General features: G+C 38.0%; 1 protein-coding gene across 1 annotated transcript in view; it reads right to left on the bottom strand.

The window, feature by feature from the left end:
- The window catches only part of Pkhd1 (PKHD1 ciliary IPT domain containing fibrocystin/polyductin), a 419,145-nt gene that overhangs the window by 82,251 nt on the left and 311,349 nt on the right, over positions 1–25,545 (bottom strand). Inside the window, exons 57-59 of the mRNA XM_075978902.1 lie at positions 21,614–22,489; positions 20,502–20,670; positions 19,257–19,414 (exon numbers count right to left, since the gene is read on the bottom strand). Coding sequence (XP_075835017.1) covers positions 19,257–19,414; positions 20,502–20,670; positions 21,614–22,489 — 1,203 coding nt within the window. The remainder of the gene's footprint in view (positions 1–19,256; positions 19,415–20,501; positions 20,671–21,613; positions 22,490–25,545) is intronic.

The raw sequence follows: 25,545 nt of genomic DNA, 5'->3' as shown, positions 1-25,545 counted from the left end.
CACTCATCCCCACACACAAATGGTCTTCCTGGGGAGGTAGAAAGTGAGAAATGTAGACTTTCTGATTCCTAGATGAAACCTTAGAAATAAATACCACATTTATGTCTCAGGAAGTTATTGATGATTGGAGAAAAATTAAAGCCAAGTAGAACAATTTTGAGAGATGTTAGAAAATTAAATGATGAGCATTCGCAAAGGTGGCAGCCTACCTATCTCTGATCTTGGACATTAAAATGAAAGTGTACAGAGAAAAAGACTGTTGCTGAGTGTAGAGCTTGAGGAAGAGCACTTGTTTAGCATGCACAAGTTCAACCTTTAGTACAAAAAAAATGATGATGAGACATGCTCCATGATCTACTGTTAGGGTATGTGTACTTTTAAGTGTTGAAGTTGTATTTATTTTATAATTTCACATATGCACACCACACATACTGACCACTCTTACCCTCTTGTCCATATCATCCCTGTCAACATTCCCATCTCTTTGCAAATCTCACTCTTGCCTTTATGTCTATTCATTTTGTTTTGTGACCCACTGGGATTAACCAGAGGGGGAAAAAATCTTATTTAGTTTTGCTGTATTTAATTTAATACAAGACTAAATGTTTTGCCTTTCTGTGCTAGGATCACTGCATATATAAATCTGTCTTATGGCTCCAGTAAGTAAGAGTGTGGCTCTGTGGTAGAACATTGGCACTTCCTTCCTAAGACCCTGGGTTGGATCTCGGTCACACACACACACACACACACACACACACACACACACACACACACCTATGCTGTACCCTTTACTGTCTGTGAAGATTACCTATGTGTATCCCAAGGGGACAATGTGAATATGATCAAGTTAAGACTTCTGAATTGAAAGGAATGGCTCCCACTTTCTGCTAAGCTGTAAAAGTAGTCACAAGCGTCCTGACAAAAGAGGCTAAAGGACATTAGATTACTGCAAGACACTGTGGCCTCAGGGACAGAAATGAGGATGAGGCAGCAGTCATGCTAACAACAGCAGCAACCATGAAGACTGAAGAGAAAATGAAGATAATCCTACTTTGTGGTACTGTGCATAGAACAGGATTAGAAGAAAGAAATCCTACAGATTCATGCACAAGCCTTCCTTTTCTTGTTCAGGATCATCATGGAAAAGGTAAAGTAGATCAAGGAATAAAAAGTAAGTCAACCCTATTCCAGCAACTGAAGAAAATGGGGAAGGAGATGTGATGTCTATTCATTACTCTTATAAAAAAAAAAACCACCCCGACTTAGCCAGTGCACAGGTTTGCCTTTGCCTTGGAGGTTTTTCTACACATCAGTACATCAATTTCAGGAGGTTGGAATGAACGCTCCTTGTTTAAAACTTTTCTATCACTATTATTTTTTTGTACCAGGAAATGGCAAAGTCATCCATGCATCCTATATGGGATGCCTTGCTCAGTTTTAGAAGCATTGATTTGGAGGAATTTTTCACTAGGTACCCTGTTATTTCCATATTCCAGGGGAAGAAATGAAGGGAAGAAGGAAGAAAAGAGAAAATAGAAAGAAAGGATAAAAATCATAATTATGTGGGCAAGGAAGTCCGAGAAGGAAAGGAAGGGCACATCGGTGCTTGTGCGTGACTCTCTTTCATATGGAATTAATGGTGGCTTAATGGGGTATGAAAGGATGTTGCAGGGGAAACAATGAGGAACAATTGTCTCACTCACGTTTCATTTCACAGGTCATTATTGCATTAAGAAGTAAATCGACCAAGTCCGGTAAATAACAGTCTGCGTATCGCCGAGAGCTTGAAGCCAACAATTTTAGCCATCACAAACTAATATCTCTGTCATTTTAACCCTTGCAGGTTTGTGCTACAGGGCTAAACAATTATGACTTTGCCCAGTTCTAGCAGGTGAGCATAATTCAACGCCCGTCTAGTCCCTTCTTTTGCAAAAAAATATAAATAAATAAAAATAAAACCCAGAAGGCCATATTTTAGCATTGTTGTTTTGTTGATGAGCCAGCCTTAGCCAAACGCAGCTCCAGTGGCCTTGAAAAACAACCCCCATTTTAGTGAGCGCTGCAGGCATCTTTGAACAGACTGCTTCCTCTGCAAAATTAATTGCTGCAAAACGCAGCGCTCCCTCATCTAAGCTTCTGCAAGCTCACACTCAGCTATTTGGGTGGGCTATAGATGTGTTTGAGAGATCCAGCGAAAATGAGCTTCTCTCCTTTATTACAGGAGTTCACAGTTGTGTCACCGAGCACCATCAGGCACCGGACAACCAGAAGTTCCTAATGCCTACATTCCACTTCCATTAACTCAGGGGCAATTGGTGGGGGAAGCAAATGCTGACTAGATATTTGAATCAATAGTACAGTAAATATCCAAAAGACAGTGGGTAGTAAACACAGTCACTTAAGATACAAATAGCAAAGTACACATCGAAAATGCATGTTAAAGTAAGGCGCTTCCTTGCTTCAGCTGTGTCAAAAAAAGAAGCGAAAAGAGGATTAAGATTCTTGGTATTTCATCATCATGTCAAATACAATCAGGTTCCACTGTGTCCCAATTAACAACCTGTTTAGCCTGCAAAGGGATTACAGATCCTTGAGGTCCACAGTGGTTCTGAAAGAAGGTAAATAAACCCCAAGTTCTTTCCTAACACAGGAAAATCTTGCACAGATAGCTTGAGCTGAGCGTTTCTAGTCCTTAGTTCTTCCTATTTCGCCTTGCATAGCTAACATTAAAGATTTGCAAAGAACTACGGCATGCCCCTTCTCCCAAGGTACTTAATTCCATGAAATGAATATGTGACCATGGCAATGGGACTTTATGGACATGACTATGGGTGTTTGTTTGTTTGTTTGTTTGTTTGTTTGTTTGTTTGAAACAGAATATGACTATGTAATTGAGTTAGCCTTAAACTCGCAATGCTTCTGTCTCATCCTCCTGATCTCTAGGATGTATAAATGTGTTCTACCATGCCCAATTTAAGGCTACAGATCACACAGTGGGGAGATTATGCCGCACAAAAAGCATTTGGAAGGAGAAAACTTCATGGCTGAAATCAGAGCTGCAGAAGAGAAAGTAAAGAAAAGTAAAAGCATACAGGAAGTACAATTTCATTTCTGCATGCCTTGAAAATAACCAGAGCTCCAAGCCATGTATGCCTTAAAAGGTGAGCATGAACTTCAACCTATGTGTAGATAGGAAATGGCCATGTCAGTCCTACAACCACATTGAATTGAATCTGGTCCAGAGCCTAATAATCTGAAAGTAGATTCATAGCCACAGACTGAAGAATGTGATGTCAGCTTCACCCATGTAGAATTGAAATGAGGCAAGTTCACCACATTTTTTTCCTCTTGGGCTATATGATAGTACACTGCATTTCAGGGCATTGGTGTATTAGTTTTCTGCAGTAGCAGCAATAAAAAATAAACACAAGAGACAACTTTGGTGTAGTGCACATCCCAAGGAGAGCCATGATGAGGAGCCAGTGACGAAAGTAGGAAAGAAGGCACTATGTCTCACGTAGTGCTTAGCAGCTGTTAGGGCATAGGGCTGAGGCTTTTGTATGTATTCTGTCGACCCATGCTGTCTCCTTCTTGCCCACAACATGTTCAAGTAGAAAGAGAATATGGTTTGGATATGTGCATATGCTAGTTTGTATACCGTCAGTATTCCAAAATTGTGTCCTCAGCATTATGCCAAAGGGAAAATATTACTACCCATAGCAACCTAAAAATTAGTTTCAACTCTCTTTATCCATTGTGATTACTCTCAGAACTTTAAACTCAATTTTTATTAATATGTCCTCTGTGAAGAAGGTAGAGCTGGAAAGAATTGGCACTGAAAGTCCTTAATTCCAGACCACAGAGATCAGCTGACAGAGCTAAGATTTTTTTTTCTTAATTGTTCTTTCACATGGTTTTATAAAAAACAATTCATTTTGATGACTTTCAATGATAGCATAAATGTCATTTTCTGGCATTAATCCTATTAATATATTAACTAACAGAAACATACAATTTTTCATATGGCAACTTAGCCATCTCCCCAAGCTAGGGGCTGGATGTGGGATATATTCTATCACTTAGTTAATTTTTTATTCAATAAAAATTATTACAATTGGGCTGGAGAGATGGCTCAGAGGTTAAGAGCATTGCCTGCTCTTCCAAAGTTCCTGAGTTCAATTCTCAGCAACCACATGATGGCTCACAACCATCTGTAATGGGGTCTGGTGCCCTCTTCTGGCCTGCAGGCATACACACAGACAGAATATTGAATACATAATAAATAAATAAATATTTAAATAAAATTTAAAACGCAGATATTTAAAAAAATATTACAATTATATCCTCAAATATACCTACATATATTTCTGGTCTTCAAAAATTCCATCAATATCTCTTTGTACAGGATTTTTAAATTATTCATGTGTATGTGTAAGTGTGCTCAAATGCCTTCAGAGGCCAGGAGAGCAGGGAATCCTCTGAAGCTACCATTACAGGTGTTTCGAGCCTTACATGGATGCTGGGTAATGAAGTCCAGTCCTCTGCAAAAGTAGTAAGCGATCTTAACTGCTGAGCCATCTCCCAGACCATAATCACTGGGATGTTATTAATGATCACATTCAATTTATCACAGACCATTCATCATTTACATCTGCTGAAAACGTAAATATCAAAGGAGAGACAGAAAACAGATGAAATAATCATGCAAGGTCAAAATATTATAACAACACATCATTATGTCATTCAATAATTTGGTTTTTGTTATTCTATTAGCAAGGAAGAAGTATTTTATTTATGATGTGGCTGTCCAATTATTCTCTTCTATTAAAATGTTTGCAATCATGCCAGTGGGATATATATGTGTCTACAAACATGGAACATGTGGGCACAGATATATACATGCATACCTCCTCCTGCAGAATATTGATATTAGTGTTTCTCATCAGTAAGGCTTTGAAAAGTTTTTCGCATAAAAATATTTTTCTCATAAAGGATTGTTTACTTGGGGAGGAAAACTCCCAGATTCAGAAAGCCCCATGAGTTTTTTAGAGGACTGTGTGTTTCTGTGAAAGTTCTCTAGAATGGCAAACAACCCAGGGCTAGTAGGTGAACTGCTCCCTTTCATTGACTGATTTGGATATCAGGATCAATCAGATGCTCTCCAGAAACATCTAATTCTGAGACTTATTCTATTGTTAGTAATAGAGTCTGTGTGTAACTCAGACAATTCGTTCACAAAAACACAATTTAACAGAGATGAATAGACAATAGAGTTTGAAAATGAACCCAACTGTCTAACATAAATCCCTCCAAAACAAGGAAGAATACTACACATATCATAGATGCAGGTACTTGGTATCCTATGCCTGGGGGAACGTGACAGTTAAATTTCAAATTGTACACAAATTTAAATATTTAAGATGCAACACATAATTTAGCAATCACAAAATATTAAAGTACATTTGAAAGAACTCATATATGATTTTATATATTATTATACCAGAGAGTTGTACAGTAAAGTTTGTTAAATCTAGATGATGATTATGAAAATGCACCTCAGTCCTGGGCATATCCTCAAAGAACTCTATACCCTACAGGGGAGACACTGGCATGTCCATGCTTTTTGGTGATCTATTCAGCATAACAAAGAACTGGAGTCAACCCAGCTGTCTTTCATGAGAGGAATAATAAAAATTATGTATGTATATATAATGGAATAATGTTCATTCTAAAGTAATATAATCACAAAACTACATGAAATGGATGAACTTAGGTAAGGTCACATAATCTCAGAAAGGAAAGAATCCACATTTTCCCTCATATATGGAATTTAGGCAATATTATCTGTATATAAATAAAAAGTGTGCATGTGGGTGGGGTATGACATGTAGAAAAGAGAACAATAAAGACTAACTATTAGGGATGAGGACAGACTGAATGTGGGTAATAGACATGAGTTACAAAGAAGGATGTAAAAATAATTGCCTTTTTATCTTCAACTCTGACATAGATTTTTCATTTTTGCTGATAGGTAAGTACATAAAATTACATTCAATAGTAAAAATGCAAAATTCAATGTGAAGTTTTGTGGCTTCTGTGTCAAATGTACTACTCTAACTGTATAACATCTAAGCAATAACATCTTACAATAAGCAAGGAACTTTCCCAAAGAAGAGACAGAAATGACCAATGATCACATGAAAACATGCTCAACACTAGTTGTCAATAAGGACCATGCAAATCAAAACCACAGTGAAATAGCACCTCATTCCACTAGAATCTCTAATATGGGAGAGAAAGAATATTAGTGAGAATATAGACAAAGACAAAGTCATGTGTCCTGGGAATGGGAATATAAAATGGTATAGCTAGTATGGATGATAAGCAATGTTTACTCAAAAATCCCTAAAAATAGAGTTATATGATCCTTTACATATATGTCCAAATGAACTCAGTACAAAGTTTAGAAGAGGCATGTCTACACCATGTATGCAGCAGCAGAATCCACAGTAGCTACAGTGTAGGAAGAATCCCATGTCCATGGGCAGACGAATGGAATATTGGGCTTTCAGAGAGAAGTAAATTCTACAATTTGTACGGACCTTGTGAGCATTATTCTAAGTGAAATGAGTCATTCATAGGAGGCATGTGTGGTCATATTTATCTAAGTCACTTAGGGTAGACAAAGTCATACAAACATTAAATACAATGATGACTGCTGGGGATGAAGGGAGAAGGGGGATCCAGAGTTACTGTTTAATGGGTGTAGAATTGGTGTTTTGCGAGATGAAAAAAAAACACTTATAAAGATGGATAGTAGTGATTTTTCCATGACCTGAAGAAAAAACTTAATACCACTGAGCTAAATGCTTAAAGTGGTTAAGCTGCAAATTTCATATAATGCATATTTTATCAAAATCAGATTATAATAGTTCAAAGATGAGAAGCACAAAGCCTAAACTATAGTTTGTTCCCACTGGAAGAATTTAGACTTAGCGCTTTTCACAATTTATATAGTATTTTCATTTATGTGTAGTGTGCCTGCATGAGTTTATGTGCAGGTGCCTGTGAATCCCCTGGAACAGGATTTATAGGTCTGTGCCTTATGTGGGTGCTAGGAGCTGAACTCAAATCCTCTACTAGAGCAGCAAGCCCTCTTACTTGCTGAGCCATTTCGCCAGTCCCTACACCATTTACTCTGAAAACATTATTAGTTAGCCATAAATTCTCTGTTTTATTGTTTTTAATATCTGAAAGGATATTATACAGGAAAGAATTCAGCATATACACTCTTATAATAGAAAACAAATTAGATCACTAGGTGGAAATTACAGAAGGAACATCCTAGACATTAAGACTGAAGTATTAGGAAATAGAAGGAAAAAGCCCCTGTGTGGTGAATGAAGAATGAAACTGATTGGACAGATCCAAATACAAGACTTTCTAATATTATCATTTCGTTCCAACCAGTTTGTACAGACAAACAGCTTGATATGAGACAATATTTCCCACAGATTCATTTTTAAGTAACTAGTTACAAGTATTAACAAGTAACAAGTTTTCTCCAGTAAAAAAAAAAAAGCCTATACAAAATTAAATAGTTTTTAATTTAATTGTACAACTTATATCTTTACTTTATTAAGATATACTTTAACTCTCTAAAATATCAGTTGTGTTTTTGGAAATAATTTGATGATGGAACATATTTTTTAGTTTCCTGAGTTCAGTGACTGGAAACATTCTTGAAATTTTTAAAAAGATATTATACATCAATCAAATCAAAACTGTAAACTTTGTTGAATAGTTTCCTGGCAAAATAATCTTAAGTTTTTCATGTTCTTTTTATTCATTAATTCATTAGTCAGTTGTTTTGGTGTCTACTAAACATATATTATGTTCTAGAATGTGATAGTGTTACTTATCAACTTGACGAAACTAGAATTTGTGCAGGTCGGTAGGGAATTTCCTTGACTACATTAAGGTGGGACGACTCACCCGCTGCGGGCAGCACCATTCCCTAGATAGAGGACACCGGTCTGCACAAAAGCAGAGAAACCAAGCTTAGTTAATTCACTGCTCTCTGCTTCTGACTGTGGAAATAACGTGACTAGCTGCTTCAGGTTTGGGGCATGCAGATTCTCTGGCAGTGAGAAAATTATGACTCAGTTAAATCCTTTCTTTGCAAGTTGTTTTTTTTTGGGGGGGTGGTATTTGATCATAGGAACAAGAAAAGGAACTAAAACACAGGAATTACACTAAAGATCACAACGTTTTTGCCTTCATGGCCCTTGAATCCTGGTGAGATAGCATGCTGGCACAGCAATCGGAGGAGAGCAGGACAGCTGAAGTAATGGAGTCAAGCGATCCGATCGACAGAGGCAGCTCATGTAGATACAGAGACCCACCGGCATGGGGAAGCCAACAACAGCTTCACACTGAAGGCAGGGCCACACAATGTGTTTGCTTACCTCCTGATGCACACCATTTATTTATTTATTTACTTTTTCTTGTTATTTGTATTACTATATATTAATTACAGATAATAGTCCCCATTATGACATTTCATGAATGTACACACTGTGTTTCAACGATACTCACCCCTGCTATTTTCTATTGTCTTTCTCCCACGATACTCACCCCTGCTATTCTCCATTGTCTTTCTCCCACGATACTCACCCCTGCTATTTTCTATTGTCTTTCTCCCACGATACTCACCCCTGCTATCCTCTATTGTCTTTCTCCCCTTCTCAACTGCCACTTCTACTTGAATATCTGTTTTCTCCATATTGGTCCAATGAGCTCTTTAGGGATGCTTTGGGATTGTGGGTGAGTGACTCTTTAGAGGAGGATGGATATCTCACTGGTAGCTATACCAACTGAAGAAAATCTCTCTCCTTTCCCTCAAAAATGTTCAGAGAAAGAATGACAGGCTCCAGTAAAAGCCTTTATTCCTCAATGATAGTGTTGATGGGACAATCTTTTCCATATCTTGTGCAGAGAATCACAGTTTCTGAGTCTAATAGTGCAACATCTAGGTCTGGGGAGATGGCTCAGTGGTTCAGAGCACTTTCTGCTCATTCGGCAGACTGGAGTTCGATTCTCAGCACCCACATGATGGCTCCCAACTATCCCAAACTCCTATTTCGGGGGATCTGATGTTCTCTTCTGACCTGCATGGGCACTGTATACATATGACATACATACATAGATACACATGCAGCAAAGCACACATACATAGAAAATAAAAATAAAATTTTTAGTAGAGCGCAACAGCTTGGAAGAGTTTCACACCACCCTGTTCTTCCACCAGGTGTTTTTATCCTTGAACACATTGGTTTCTGCTCACCACAAATTCCATTTCTTCCGTAATGATTTTGTCCATATCCTTGGCTATCTATGATCTCCTCAGGGTACCACTTTAACTACATTCTTGCAGGCGTTATTACAGTCTGGCCCACTTGTCCCACCGGATGAGAGCATTCTACCTTAATACCTCCCCTTGCACGTTCAGTAAGTGCATACTCCTTGATGTTACTGGACACTCAATAAAATAAACACTCAACTGAGAATTATACCCATAGTAACCCAGTATAGAAAAGTAGGGAAGCTACTGGAAATTTCCAAAATGAAATTCTAATCAAGGACTAAAGCTGTTGTCATATAGCCTCATAGGTTAGCAATAAAAACAGTTATTTTCTTGGCTATTATATGGAACACTTATTTTGTACATGAAGAAGATATATGAGAGAGAGGCAGAGAGAGAGACAGAGAGAGAGAGAGGAAGAGAGAGAGAGAAGGATGGAAGGATAGAGAGAGTTTAAGGAGAGAAACAAAATGAGACTTTTGCGACTGTTATAATATTGCAGCTATAATTGACGGTAGATGGTTTAAAAATCTTAAAAATGTATTTACTCCCACATAAGGTGAGAGGATATGAATTATTCAGTCAACACAACTCTTTGTAGAGCTTCACTAGATAATAAAGATCATGTCATAATTATCCAGAAGTAGCTATGAGCTTTAAGCTTCTGATTCCAACAAGGATACAATTAAATCTGGGTTCCAAACATTCTGTTATATTATGAAAAAAGGAGTTAATTTCTCTAAAACCCTATAATTTCCGATGTTTTCAGGTGAGTAACAACCCTGACAATATGTGAAGCGTGGGGGAAGAATTACGGAAGGTGTTTATAACCTGTCATGCATACAGAGCGCTACAAAGGAGAGGACAGCGCAAATAATAACTAGGATCCTTACGGGGTTGAAGGAGACAGTTGCTAGAATAACCACTATTATCTCAGTTTGATTTGTTCCAAGTGTTGTTTGCGAGAAGACCGGCAGATCTAAGATAGACTGCATAGAAGAACACAGGGTAGGATGAGAGAAAAACCCTTGCAGTACTGCAACATTCTAACTTCGAATGAAGAACACTGCTAGGTCCTGAATCTTTCGTTAATTAGCTACATGACTTGGACAATGAGCCAATAGCTCCATATAGGTTGCTGCTCCTATAAAATAGGGGCAGTGAGAGTACACATCTCATAGGGCAGATTGTGTCTGTGTCATTAAGTGAGATAATGAATCTAACGGCCTCAGCAGGGAGCCAGAGACAGTGCTAGTCATAGTCATGAATGGAAGGTGTGGAGGACGATACAATCACTGTCTACATTGTGGAAAGGTAAGGAAATAATCTCCAGTGTGTTACTTCCTTTTCATATCATCCTACAGGAATCACACATGAAAATCATTGCAACTCAGAGCATGGACTTCTCTGGAAAGCAATCAAATGGTGTTATGCTGTACTGCCTGGAGACCCAGGAGAGCGAGAAAATGAGGTGGATCAAAGTTGCTCGTTGGCTGTCAAAAAGTACCATTGGAAGCCTGTCTCTCTCTGCTTGGGATAAAAGTCCCTTGCAGCCACATATCCCACAGTCTAATATTTTCTGAGACTCCATTGTGTCTTTATATTTTAATACCCTGACATCTGGAATCCTAAAAGTCTAATGTTTAACCATAAATATCTGCTGAGATTAAAGAGCTATATAGCAAGTTTCAATCTTTGGGGCCTATAATTGCCTGGGAAAAGAGAATAGCATTTCCCCCTCTAGCTAGAAGAAAAAGACCTCGGCAAGCACGGATATTGGCAGACAAATCTTCTAACAACCGTTTCTCCTCTCCATTCTCTCCTCTCATTTCCTCCCTCCCTCTCCATTCTCTCATTTTATAATACCGTCTTGCTGTCACTCCCGGAACAAATGGGAAGAACAAGGAGCCTAGAAAGCTTAAAGAAAGACACATTTCATGATCTAGCAACAAAGAAAGGGGAGTGCTGGCCACCCTCTGCCTGGGAAGCCGGGAACAAACGCAGCTTCTGTGGTTCTCCCATCAGTCACTCGGAAAACACTTCATCAATGTGGGAACTGACAGTCAAATGCCAACTTTATTTTCTTTTTTTATCAATGTCGTATTTTATTTTTGATTCAAGGAAAGTCATTTTTAAGGTCTTCAGAATGGTTTATAACTTTCTTTCTTGGGCAGTCTCCCAGAAGTAACAAAATTTGAAAAATGTTTCTTAGCTACTCACAGTAAAGAACGAGGAATCAACTTTTCCCTGACGGTGGATTTGGTCAGATATCTTGGTCAGACCACGGTGATTTGCTGGGAGTAATGTCAAAGAAGTCTGGGAAAAGCTTATTATGAAATGAGCTTTAAATATAATGACTCAATGTAGAATAAATAATAACAAACCCATTTTCACCCACTGATGCATTATAAAGATGGTATTTTTGAGGTCATTCATTCAACACCTAAGATGATACATATTAAAGGTCTAACAACTTATCTTATTAAAAAACTTTAGCTATAAAAACTTCTGTATCTTTCTAATGTTCTTTTATCATTCTGATATGTGTCCAGGCAAGTATGTCTACATCTCTTGTATTTGGCAGAGTCAATGTCTAACTCTGCTGTCTGGCTAGCCTCAAATGTAGGGTAATTCTGCTGCCTCAATCTCTCAAATACTAAGATTTCCTGACTGAGCTACAACACATAGACTAATTCTTTATTATTAAAGAAAAATTAAAACTATACACTAAAGGCCATTGTCTTCTTAACAGTTTGTTAAGCAAATAGAAATATATAGTATAAAACCATAATATTTAAATTTAGCAACAAAATCCTTGTAAATATTTAGTTTCTTAGCATCCCCTATGCCTCTGCCTCTAACCAGTCCTCACTCCTTCACTTCCCCTATCTCTGACTCTCTCTCAGTATCTTTACCTCTCTCTCTCTCTCTCTCTCTCTCTCTCTCTCTCTCTCTCTCTCTCTCTCTCTCTCGTGTGTGTGTTTTAATACCAAAGGCTGATTTCACACATGCACAAGTCAAAGTCCTCCTGGATACAGAAGGAAAAAAATTAAGAAAAGGAGCTAGAGTATAATTCAGTAATAGAGTATTTACCTACCATGTACAAGGCCTTAGGTTTACTTCTAATACCACACACACACACAAATCAAAATCCTCCTGTGTGTATATGAATGCTGAATGCCTTGGCTGTTTCTTATACTAAGTCAGTCTTGAAAACTAGTGTCCTGATTGGTAAAAAATTTTGGAAGTATAAGAAAGATGAAAAATTTTTCTTGGGATGGTCTGTTTTTAAATATTCTTTCTATTGGAAGCTCCTACTTTAAAAATAAGTATAAATTATCATGTAAGGAGATATAAAATAGAAATTCAAAAAGTATTTAATTGATCCCCCAGATACAAAGTATTTTGTCAAATTGATAGGCTAACCAATTAGTAAATTCTGTGACTATGTCTTTGCATCAGGGACAATAAGAGGTTCCGGTTAACACAAACCACTGAGCACTCGAGTCCTTCTGGAAGACCCGGTCCTCTCATCAGGAGCAGCTGTGGCTACACTGCCTGCTCCCATTCATATGCACTCATACATCACAGCTTGCAGCTTCCTCCCAGAACTGACAAAATCCCACCACTGACCTTCAGTCATCCTCCAACTCAGTGAAATGATTGGTACCAGAAGCAGGAGGCAGAGGGGACAGAAATGAGATGTAGTTCATAAGACCCAAATTTGCACTCAGGCCAATTGAATAATCCTGAAGACCTACTGAGTGAGAGGCCTATAGTTAACAATAATAGTGAACATAGTTAAAGGTTTTGCTAAGAAGATTTTAGGTGCTTTTATCACAATAAAACAGGAGTGACTTTTGTGACGATGAGTGTGTCAGATTATTAAACTAAAACAGTCCTTTAACCTTGTGTGTGAAAATATTGTGTTGTATGCCTTAAATCCACATAATACAAATAAATAAAACTGAACAAATTCCTAACTTATTACCTTGGCCTTCAAAGAGTTTGCTCCTGTCTCCCTACACAACTCCTTTAGTTGACTACATGGCACTCATGTAGTCTACCCCATCCATCCCTCATGTGCGTTGAGGACATTCTTTTACCAGAGCGCCTGTCCTGGCTGGTGACCCTCTTTATTGGAGTCTTATTTGCAATGTCACATACATACATACATCTGCATGTACACACACACACACACACACGAGAGAGAGAGAGAGAGAGAGAGAGAGAGAGAGAGAGAGAGAGAGAATAAACTAACTCCTACTTGAATTTTCCTCTGTAGACCAAAATACTATTTTATTCCCTTCCCCTCTCTTTTCATTACTATTTGTGTATATATCTTGGTTACAATATAACTTTAATGAAAGCATGGTAATTATCTTCTTCACTATACACTATAACGTCCATCCTTTAACAAAATGCTAGTAGACACTGTGCTGGGAAGGCATATTTACTGAAAAAAGGAAAATGTCAGATACTGTAATTCACAGGCAAAGGGTATTCACATAAAGCTAGCTTGACTTTACTTCCCTCCTACCTCATTTCCCTGAGGAATTCTCAACTTCTACCAACCTAGAACTCTGAAGTATTCCGCCCTCACATTACAACATTCATCCTCCATGTATGTGAACCAATTGGTGAATTGATACTGTTTATCACTAACTAGAGATAGACAGGAAATTAATAAAAGGCCCAAATGGAAAGACCTGGTATTGCTATCCTACCTAAGTGGGTTAGTAATTTCAAGATTTTGTTTTATTGGATTATTTTTGGAATTCTTTTGGATCATTAGATGCCTCCACAGCCACAGAAATCCTTCCTAAAATAAAATGTAAATAGTTCTCAGGGGATCCCTTGCTTGTGATTAGCTGCCTTGCTCTTATTGCCATGTAATTTTCAAAGTTGGCAGCAAATGAAAACTTATAGGTAAGTATAAAACAAAATTAACAGCTCACTTTTCCCCTGGCTGCACAGCCTGCACTGCGAAGATAGTGAAGCCCACTGGCAGAATGTTCCTCCTCGGTGATCCACATGGATGGATTTAGCTCCTGATGCCAAAGTGCTTGACAATATTCAGGGAACTGACTGTGGATATATGATAGAGCGAGGAGGTTTGCGTGTGTGTGAACTAATATATGCAAATAAGATCTGTTATTTTGCAAATTAAAAATAAACCTCAGAGGCAATGGACTCAAAATGACTTGGAGAGATTTGCTAGTAAAAATTGAAAAAAAGACATGAGGGTGTGTCTAGCTTGGTGATACTGGGAATAAATATAAAACTGGCCTCTACTGGTTTCTACTTCTGTCTCATCTGTGTCACCTTTATGCGCTTAGAGAAGGACATATGAATGTCATTCTCTTATGAATAAATCTGTGCTTCTCTCGTCTGCTAGCTTGGTGACAAGTATTATAAAGTAGTTTTAAAAGCAATTATTTTTAAAATACAAAGGTCTTGCATTATGGAAGAATATTTTTGAAGTCAAGGTACCATTTACTGTGTTGTCTTCTTTGCAAAGGGACTCTGACTGTGTTTCTAGATCAGTAGACACCAGATTTCACTGTGAGAATCTTCGCACCTATAACAACTTCACTGAGCATGTTAGGCAGCTTTTGCATGAGGAGTCAGTTGGTTTTATAAATCTCTGTGTATGCTCTCAGTCATTCATACAGACGTACTTTCACACTCTGATAGCAAATGAGGTAACGTTTGTTGTATACCATTGGATCATGTTTCACACAGGGCAATAAGCTGAGCAAAATCAAACAGAACAGCGCAGCCACCAGTAGCAAGATGATATTTAGATTTGAATAATGCATCACACTACATGGTAAGCAATCTCCTAAAAGCTCATCAAAAGAATGTTATAATTTAAGCATGAGGTATTTGATTGACATCGTAGTGATGACTGGTAAGAGTGCTTACAATGATGCAACATATGGTCGGCGATTCTTTTCTCCATCCAAAGAGCACTACTAACAAGACCCATGCCATCCACATGAGAAATATATCTGACCATATGAAAGAGCACATACAAGCTGTCTTCCGGGAAAGTCAACAGGCTGGAAAGGTACCCTTCCTTTTCATCTCTCAGTCTTAGGGTGTGCAGGGATAAAACATATTTACATTAGCTCCTTGGGCATTGTTGTGGTCATTTGGGTTTATGGTCTCCAAGAGTCCCATTAGAATCATGCTCCAAATTCCACAGTGGTGACAGTTTGACGGCCCATCATTACTGACATTATTTCTCTCTAATCTCACTTCCCTACTGGTGTTTGTTTGTTTGGTTTTTTTTTTTTTTGTCAGTTTGATGCCTAGACTACTTTAGTCTAAGCTTTGTCTCAGATGTATTTCTGATTCAACACAATATTAGACACTATGTTCAAGCCTTTACCTATTATATTAGGATAAATTTCAACTTTTATCTAGCACTGTGGACCACCACCCATCTTTTTAATCAAAAAGAAATGCAAGTTTGACCAAAATTCAAGTCCATAAAAATCCCACAATTATCCATAGGTGTGTTTTAAAGTAGAGAATGTTTTTGCCATGATATAGATGTCTGTAGTAGTGGTATAAGTTTTTTTAAACCAATAGAAAATATTATTATAGAAAACTTTGAGTGAATCTAGGCATAGATGTAATTAGATCTATATATCTGCCTTAGTTGCTTTTCTTGTTGTAAGTAAGACCCCTTTGATAGAAGGAAAATAAGGGACAAAGGTTTACTTGAGATCACAGTTGGAGTTATAGCACATCCTGTCATGGAAATCAAGCAAGGAGGAGCTTGAAGCAGGTGGTCACAATGCATCGACAGTTAAGAGGCAAAGAGAAATGAACGCCTATTATTGCTTACCTGCTCAGTGTGTTTTCTTTCACTTTATGGTGTCCCCAGATCCTCTGTCCAGAGAAGAACAGCATCCACAGGTAAGATGTGTCTCCTCACAATAATAAACGTAATCATGATATTCCCTAAGAGGCATCCTCGGAGGCCTGTCCTACGATAATTCTAGATCCTATCAAGGTGACAATTGACACCATTCTAGATTTTATCAAGGTGACAATTGACCACAAAGCACACACTATCCTTTTATTTTTATCTTTATTGATAATATCTCAATTCTCACTTTTGTCTTACACACACATACACATTCACACAGTATGGATTTCATTCCACGATGAAAGAAATGGATTAAGTAGTTGTAAACAATGTCAAAGTGAAAACTTCCTCAGCTTTTATATGTATCCAGTAGCAAGAACATATTTATACTTCAATAATGTATTACATCACATGGTAAGCAACATCCTAAAAGCTTGTCAAATGAATATTTTTAGAATTTAAACATGAAGCCTGTGATTGACATATGTGGACAACATATCATAGTGAATATTTTTGCAGCTTTTATATGCACTCAGCATGTACATGATTTTACACCTGTACTACAGACCCCATATATTGTCATTCAATTGCAATGCTAAGACTTTAGCATATGGAAAAATGTAAGATGAGTATAAAATATATTTTTAAATATGAAATTTTTGATAATTTAAACAATCATCTGGAGAAATAATTTCAAAGGCTAAATGTTAAACTTCACCAAAAACTCAATGGGAAAAAGTCATAAACAAATAAATATATACCCGTTTATGTGCTGATGTATGCATATACCAGGACAAGGGAGACTGAGACAAGAGGATTGGAAGCTAAAGGTAAGCATGAGATACACAGCAAGAATGAAGTCATATTGCACTACAGTAAATTCCCTACTAGCCTGGGTACAAAACAAAATCCTATCTCTATAGAAAGTACAAACAAAAACAAACAGCAAAGGCCTTGATATATATATGTGTGTGTGTGTGTGTATCATATATATTATTAAATCAATAACTTGATACACTTGAAAACTTTAGAAAAACTCATTAATATTCTTTTAATTTTTATTTTATTACAAACTATCTTTTTTCATTTTGCATACCAATCCCAGTTCCCACTCCCTTACCTCCTCCCATCCCCTCCACTTTCCCCTGCATACCACCCATCACCCCATCCACTCCTCAGAGTGGGTAAAGTACATTGCTTTGAGGAAGGACCAAGGCCCTCTCTACCATATCTAGGCTGATAAAGGTATACCTCAAAAGAGAATGGGTCCAAAAAGTCAGTACAAGTAGTAGGGATAAATCCTGGTCCCATTGCCAGTGACCCCACAGTCTATCCCAGCCATACAACTCTCACCCACATTCAGAAGGTCTAGTTTGGTCCTATGCTGGTTCCTTCCCTTTCCAGCCATAGTTGGTGAGCTCTCATTAACTCAAGTGAGATTAAAATCAGGGACTCTTACATTGGAAGCAAGCACTCTATCAATGACAACACGAGCTCACATGTATGATTGTAAGATGAGGGATCAGGGCTGGCTTCCCTAAGGACAGTCAGGGGCACTAAGAACTACTAATAAGAACTACTAATAAGATATTTAGGCAGAAGAAATAGTTTATACAAGGGCCCTGTGCTAAAGGAAACATAAGATTACAATAATTAAGGTAAGTGGGGATCAAAGAAGGTAGGAAAAAGCATCCAGGATCCAAATATGCAAGTCTGATAAACTTATGGTTTGGACTCAGAAGAGTGAGTGAAAAGTCATTGGAAAACTTAAATGGTGGTCTTGGCTACTAGGTAAAGAGGATGCAGAATGCAGAAGTTGAGGAGAGGAAACATCAACAGGAAGGATGTTCTGCCTCCAGGCAAGAGATGATCCTATCTATTCTGTGTGCAGAGGCTGCAGATAAGGAAGATGAGGAATGTGAGAGGTTGGGTTAGGAAAAGGGACAAAGAGTATGTTCTATGTTTTTACATTCAACTAACGAAGGCAAAAAAACAGGATAATAGGCATAGACTGGAGCAGGAACTGGAATTTAATAGTGGGCGTGTGAATCTGAGGTGCCTGTCTTTCTTAATAGAGTCAGTTGAGTATTTTTGACCAAATTTTAAGATCAGGTCTGAGTTAGTAATAGAAATCATAAGTCATAGGTAGCATCTTGGTCCTCTTAGAATGAAGAAAATTGTCTGAGCACTTAGACCTGGGTGAGTCGTACCCTCAGAACTTAAAAAGGCAAGGAAGAAGGAGATAATGGCAGTGGGAAGAAAGTAACAAGAGTCAAGGAGAGACTAATTAGAATGTACTATATAAATGTAAGAATTATAAAAGAACAAATGAAATTGATAAAAAACAAAGAGAAGGGAGACCAGAAAAAGAATATAAAAAAAATAAGCACAGGGAAAGTGGAAACATTTTGCGAGTTTTCATGCAGCATGTGCAAACTCAGTTCAAATGGAAAATCATGTCCCTGCTGAAGGAAGTAGAAATCTCTCCAGGACCCAACTACAAAAACCAGTATGCAGTGGCATTGTGGTTGTATGAGCAAGGAAAGAAAGTAGAGAGCAGAAGTTGTGAGCACAACACAGTTTAGAAGACATTTGGAGAACAGGGAGATGAATCTCAAGGTGCTCCCCTTCACCATTCTCTCCAGAATGACCTTTCAGGTCTTCACAGAAAAGAAAGATGGATTCATGGGTCACTGGGTTAGTTCAAGGTGACGTGAATGCTACTCATGGCTAAGGGGTGAATGAGGATTATTCTCTAACTTGTGCTCAGGGCTAAGTGATGACAATATGTAGATTTGACATGTACACAGGCATTCATACAGGTCCCAGTGGTGATGTCATAGTATCTCATAATGACTGAGTATCTCTCCTATATATGGATTTGGTAGTACATCAGTACAGACTCCAATCCTAGACTTTGGTTCCTGTTTTCAAAGGACAACAGGGGCCTCTAGTTCTTTTACATGCCTGCTGCCTTTGCCATAGGCATCATGGCCAGACATAACCAACCTGTGTTGAGAAACGATCCAGTCCATTCTGCCTCTGTCTTTGGAAACACAGAAACTGGTGGGGGCAAACCCACAGTTCTCCCATCCAGATCTATGAAGAGGTATTTTCTTGGACTTTCCCAGTCTGATTCATGGCAAACGGTTTCCTCTAAGTCCTTCCTGTGGAAAAAGAGAAAAAGCAACTCTCTCATCTCATGATAGGAAGCAAAATAAAAGCTCATTGGCAGTGCTGTTCTTTTAGCCAGTCAAGGGAGTACCCATCTTCCTATCCTGTCACATGAGGCTTTATCCTTCACCTAGTATGGTTGACCTGTATAGTAGCCCTCCGTGAACATCATATCCTGGACAAAATGTCATGAGACATTTTGATATTTGTACTCCCACACTCCAAAACTATCAGAAATAAATATTTGGTCATTATAATAAATCATCTACCTTATGGCATTTGGTATAGGCACAAATGGACCAACGGGTGTAGCTTTCATCCCACTAGTAAGACACAATTAACAAGTAATAACACAGCAGAAATTGTGTGGCTAACTGTACTGAGTTACTACAAAGGCTCAGGGATGGATATTAAAAAGGAAACTATTTAGGTCAAACACATGAACTTTTCATATGTGGCGTTTATTTAGCCTATCCCTTTTCTACCTAAAGCAGAATTTTTTTCCAATGTGAGAAAGCATAACCGATCTTTTTTTTTTTAACTTTCAGATCCTTGAATAAAGCTCTCGGGTCATATTCGAGACTATAAGTGTTACACCTGGCCTATGGCTCATGGTTTATCTTCAGAGTTCCTAGCAATAGGTGAAATCTCCTTCCACAACCTCATCCTGATCAAAGTCTCCCTGAGCCCTCATCTGAAACTGTAAACTTTGTGCTCCATGATAGAGGAGAGAATGGGGTTGTTTAGAATCAGCTGTTTTGAAAATATCCATAAGAAAAAACAATAAAAATAACAATAAAACTGTCACAAAAATCACTTCTTTAATAAACAGACTCAAGAAGGGAGAAATCAGTAACTACCATTTGTTGTCCGTGAGCAAAATTCTTAAAATCATATACAAAAGGACAAGAATACAGGCTGATGGGTAAAATATTGGGGCCACTAAACCAAGACACCAGCCTTTTTTACAGGGATTAATTTCAATTTGTGTGATGGTGTTATAATGTTTAATGTCTTATGGATTTAAAAAGCTGAGAACTGTCTCAAATTATAATATCTTGTCAATACTGAAAGTGGTACCTGGGCTGTGATGGAGGAAAGTAGAACTTGTTTTTGTCCTTCATCCTTAGCATCCTGGTCCTCTCTGCTGTTATTGGGTACATGATTCCAGTGCTGTATTCATTAGGCAGGATGCAGATATCCAGGTCTCCACTATAGCAACTCTTTACAAAACTAGAAAATGTGACATCTGAAATATTAAACAGTATACCACAAGATTATATCATGTGCACCACCAACCACAAACAGATACTACACTACATATTCTTTTCATAATGTATATTATAGGAACCAATTTAATTTAAACCCCAGGAAGTTTAGTTGAATCTTAGAAACAAAATATCTGGGCCCTACATGAACACTATGTGAAAAAAAAAGACAACAATTCCAGGCTAGAAAGGCTTAGTGGCTAGGGCACTGACTGTTCTTCCAAAGGACACAGGTTCAATCCCTTGCAGCTACATTGAGGCTCATAGTCTTCGTTAACATCAGTTTTGGGGTCTAACACCCACTTTCTAGCCCCTGTGGGTACTTCATGTATATGCTGCACAGATCTATGTATATATGGCAAAGCACTCATACACATAAAATAATGAAAATGCCTCTAGAAACAATAACTCAAATATATTACAATCCTTCGGAAAAGTTAAATTAAAACATTGATGAAAATCTATTTTATGTAATATTCAAACAGACTACCAGATAAGACTAAATAGATGAGGAATAAGTACAAAATTACCCAAACTTTCTGGTAGAAAATAAACTTCCCATGTATCCAAATGCTGACTTTAAACCTAGCCATCTTCATAGTAGACACCTACAAAGCTGAGGTACACTTTCTGTGTCTCAGTTACTTTAGGGGACAATAGGGAAAATGACTTCTATCCAAGAGTTATCTTTGAGTTAGATAGTTACAATGAAGTCTCTCCAGCAAGAAGAAAGCAGTAACTTCTGTAAGGACTCACTCACTGCCTTTAATATACAGATGTGGCTCATCAACATTCGGATGTCAGCTAGACAAGCGAGCATTAGACCACACTGGACCTTCTTGCCGCATGATTTTTGAATGCTCCTGAAAGTTGTGTGCTTGCGTGTGCAAAGCCACAATTTTAGGACAAACTCCAGAATCCTACCTTGAAGCTTCATGATTCCGGAGACTAAATGGCCACTTCTCACTCTGTGCCATGGCTCCTGAGGCCATTGATTTGGTTCTGAGGTGAAAACTGGCCACAGGATGCCAATTCGGCCCCCTCTGGCATTGGAAGGTGCTCTGTCTGTTGATGTCCAGTTGGCTGACTGAGGTGTCTTTCTGTCTTGAATGCAGTCAAAAGAGGAGCTAGTGGCCACAATGACTGAATTCCTAAGCACAATCTGCACATCCATAATGGAGCTCGGAGGAGCAGAAGATACAGATGCAACTGCCAAAAGACCAATAGTATTGTCTACCAGAGTGATATTCTGCAGGACCAAACTATTCTCCGTCTGTATCATGGCACCATAGTCAAAGTTCTTAAAGGCCAGAAATCCAGAGACACCAGTACAGTTGTTGGGTTCATGTCTCTTATAGAGGTGAATGCCATGGAGGCTTGAATGGACCACATTGTCAGACCAAAGCATTTCAGAAGAGCAGCTATGGCCACATATGTGAACGCCAATTCTTTCTGATCCTGCCACTACATTGCCATGGAGAATGACATCTTTTGCATAGTTCACTTTGATTCCTGCCACCCAAGGAGATGACCTTGTTGACTGCATCGTTAAGATGACAAGGTTATTAGTGAGAGAATGGTTCAGACCTTCCAGATCAATGCCATGGCCATTGGTACCAAACACTACATTGTCATTTAAAACCATCCCATGGCTGGTAGATACATAGATGCCCATGCCGCAGCTTTGATGTATGGTAGAAGATATCACCCAGGATCCTGCTGACACACCAGTGAACTCAATGGATGCATACAATGGTGAACCCAAGTTTTGAATTTCTACATTTAGAAGTTGAAGAACACCTGCAAAGAAAATGTGCATATTCAAGTCAAGTCCTTTCTTATGTTCCACAAAATATCAAAGGAGGTTATTTTGGGGGCATCAAAATATGCAGATATTTAAGTAAAATATAATCATTATTTTTACACTCGAACTATATATCACACCATAAATTCTCACTAACAAACATTAATCAGTGGAAATAACACATTCTTTTCTACAAACAGCCATGTGCAGTCTGGACTCTGATATAAGAAGTAAAAATTAGAGAAATAAGGAAGGGAATGGCCTTGGGGAGGTACACAACTGGTTTCCATATTCTCTGCATTGACTGGATCAAGGGCACTGGCCCAGCATGTGTAAGACCTTACAATCAATTCCCAGGAGTAAATATAAAGAAATGACCTCCATGAAACCCTTTCTATATATTAATCTTAACTGCACTATATTTTCCACTTTATTTTTATGACAATGAAATTTTGTACATTTTTGATGAAAATGAATACTTACATAGTTTCACTGAAGACTTCAAGCTTTTTGAATATTGTCATTTTTGTGCATTGTTTTGCTATACTGATGCTTGAACCTACAGCCCTGACCCTACTAGGCCATTATTCTACTACTAGCTATACCTCTAACATAGCCTATTCTTTTTTTAGTAGAGTCTCATTAATTTGTCACACAGGTCTGTAATTTGTGATTTTTCTGCCTAAGCTTCCAGAGTATCTTAGGTCATAGGCTTGGGCAACCATGCCTAGCTTGTTTTTATTTTTTTTAGAGACAGAGTTTGACTATGAAACCCCAGGAAGGGCTGAAACTCACTATGTAGCCCTAGATGACTTCAACATCACAACCCTCTTGCCTCTCTCTCCAAAGTGTTAGGATTACAATTGGATACCACATGTCTACCTGTGCTGCCTTAAAAAGATATAGTTAAAATCATACAGAATTCAGCCTATACATTGTTTTTAAATTTGAGTATCAATAACAGTGTAAACGCTTTTGGTAAAAATACATAAAATACATACTATATGATTATAGGTTATAAATTAATAATGAAATAAAATAACTGTAACATTTAATTCCCATATAACACTGATTGTATGTCAAGCTTTTCAGAAATGCACACATGCACACACACACACACATACATACATACATACACATACACACAGAGCACAATTTTATCACAAAGATCCTATGAGTTGAGTCCTATTATTATTCCCATTTTGTTGATAAGAAAACTGAGAAAGAAAATAGTTGACAAACTAAGATTTCAACCTGAACATATGACTAAATGTTATGAACCACATTGCAAATACATACATGCAAGAGTAAAAGGTTCAACACTATAAATGGAACATCTTCACACAAAGTCAGATAACCAGACAATAACTGTATGTCAGTCATGAGTCATATATCTGTTGCTTGGAAGGCTACAGCTTGACAACTTGGTCTCTCTCTCTCTTCTTTCTTTCTTTTTCTTTTCCTTTCTTTCTTTCTTTCTTTCTTCCTTCCTTTCTTCCTTTCTTTCTCATTTTGTTTCTTAGTTGTTGTTGCTGGGATTTAAGATGGTTTGGTTCGGTTTGGTTTTTGAGGCAATACCCAAGATAAACCATGAAGTTACTTCTTCAATAAACCTAGAGGAAACTAGGTATGTGAAATGTCAATGTTACTATGTTTCAGTACTTTTACTTCAAGCTCAAAGATAGACCAGCCTTAACACTTTCAGTTCTCCACTTCCATTTCAGAGATAGGAAACTTAAAGCCTTGCAAATCAGTTGCTGTAAAGAAGTCTGTCCCTGTAAGAAGGGGACAGTGAAAGACTACGTGCCTTTCCTAGAACTGGTAAAAGAACTTCAATAATTAATCCTCCTGGTTGGCAATGACGGAGAAGCTTATGGTAGATGGTATAGAAATAGTGTTAAATGTTGTTATATAATAGTAACCTGTGAGCTAAACTTCCGCCATCTTCAGCAGTTCTGCTGGCCCCACTCACAAAAGATCATCACCACTAGGTCTGTTGACTATTTACTTTCCTTCATAGAGGGAATTAGAGAGAGTCATAGGCCTTTACCTGGGTATCCAGCCACCCCTGCTCACAAGTTGTATGCAATCATATCGAATTGCATATGGTCTTTGGGAAGGAGTTAGAGGATATTGGGATAGGGGATGGCAGAGGTATTATATCTATACAGACATGGAAAAACAATCATCCTTGCTGGCCACCTATACTCCTGCCCAGAGCCCTTGCCTATTTTTCTACGAGTAAGCCTAATAAACTCACAGGAGCCTCCGAGTGAACTTTGGTGTAGTCACATTCCAGTTTATTTTGTGATGAAAGAGGAGAGGGGTAGATGTTGTTCACATCTTCCCAAGGAAAGGACTTTAGCACGAAACATTAAAATGCTAGATGTCTCTTGATATTCTTTGCCAGTAGCACACAACTGGAAGGTATGCTGTACCTGTCCTATTCGTAGAACTTTGAAATGAACAACACCAAATGGAAATATAAGTTTACATGTTAACAGCCTGTTTCTTATTATGCATGGCAATTTTAGGCTCTCATTAGCATATCCTGTGAGCAATATTTCAATATCTTATTTCAATATGGTTGTGATTCACAGTTTCGTACTGCTCAGCATCGTTTTGTTTGCATGTATAGATCCCCTCCTTTCTCTCTTTCAAATTCCCATGCAATCTTTTTTTCCTAAATATAACCTTCTCAGTCTATATATTATTACCCATTTGTACATTCCCAAGACTGGCCATTAATATTGGAGAACCAGTTGGTTTGCTCTTCCCTAAGGGAGGCTGTTTCTCCAGCTTTTAGAATTTCATAATTGCCTGCTATTCTTTGTGCAGGCGCCATGGTCCTCCCTTGCTTTACCGTGGCATGTTTTTTTTATTGTCATCCTTATTCCACTCATGTTTAGACAGTCTCACAGCAAACTTTTGGGTCCACTGGCTATTACACTCTCCCCCCCCCGTCTGCAATAACATGGGTTATTTTAAAAAGCAAGGATTCTTTCTTAATGTAGTATGAGAACCTGGACTGTATACTGGACAGAAATGGATC

The sequence above is a fragment of the Microtus pennsylvanicus genome, chromosome 7 (assembly GCF_037038515.1).
Source record: "Microtus pennsylvanicus isolate mMicPen1 chromosome 7, mMicPen1.hap1, whole genome shotgun sequence".
In the NCBI taxonomy this organism is placed as follows: domain Eukaryota; kingdom Metazoa; phylum Chordata; class Mammalia; order Rodentia; family Cricetidae; genus Microtus; species Microtus pennsylvanicus.
Note: the sequence above shows the minus strand (reverse complement) of the source record. Positions and strands in the feature narration are given on the sequence as shown.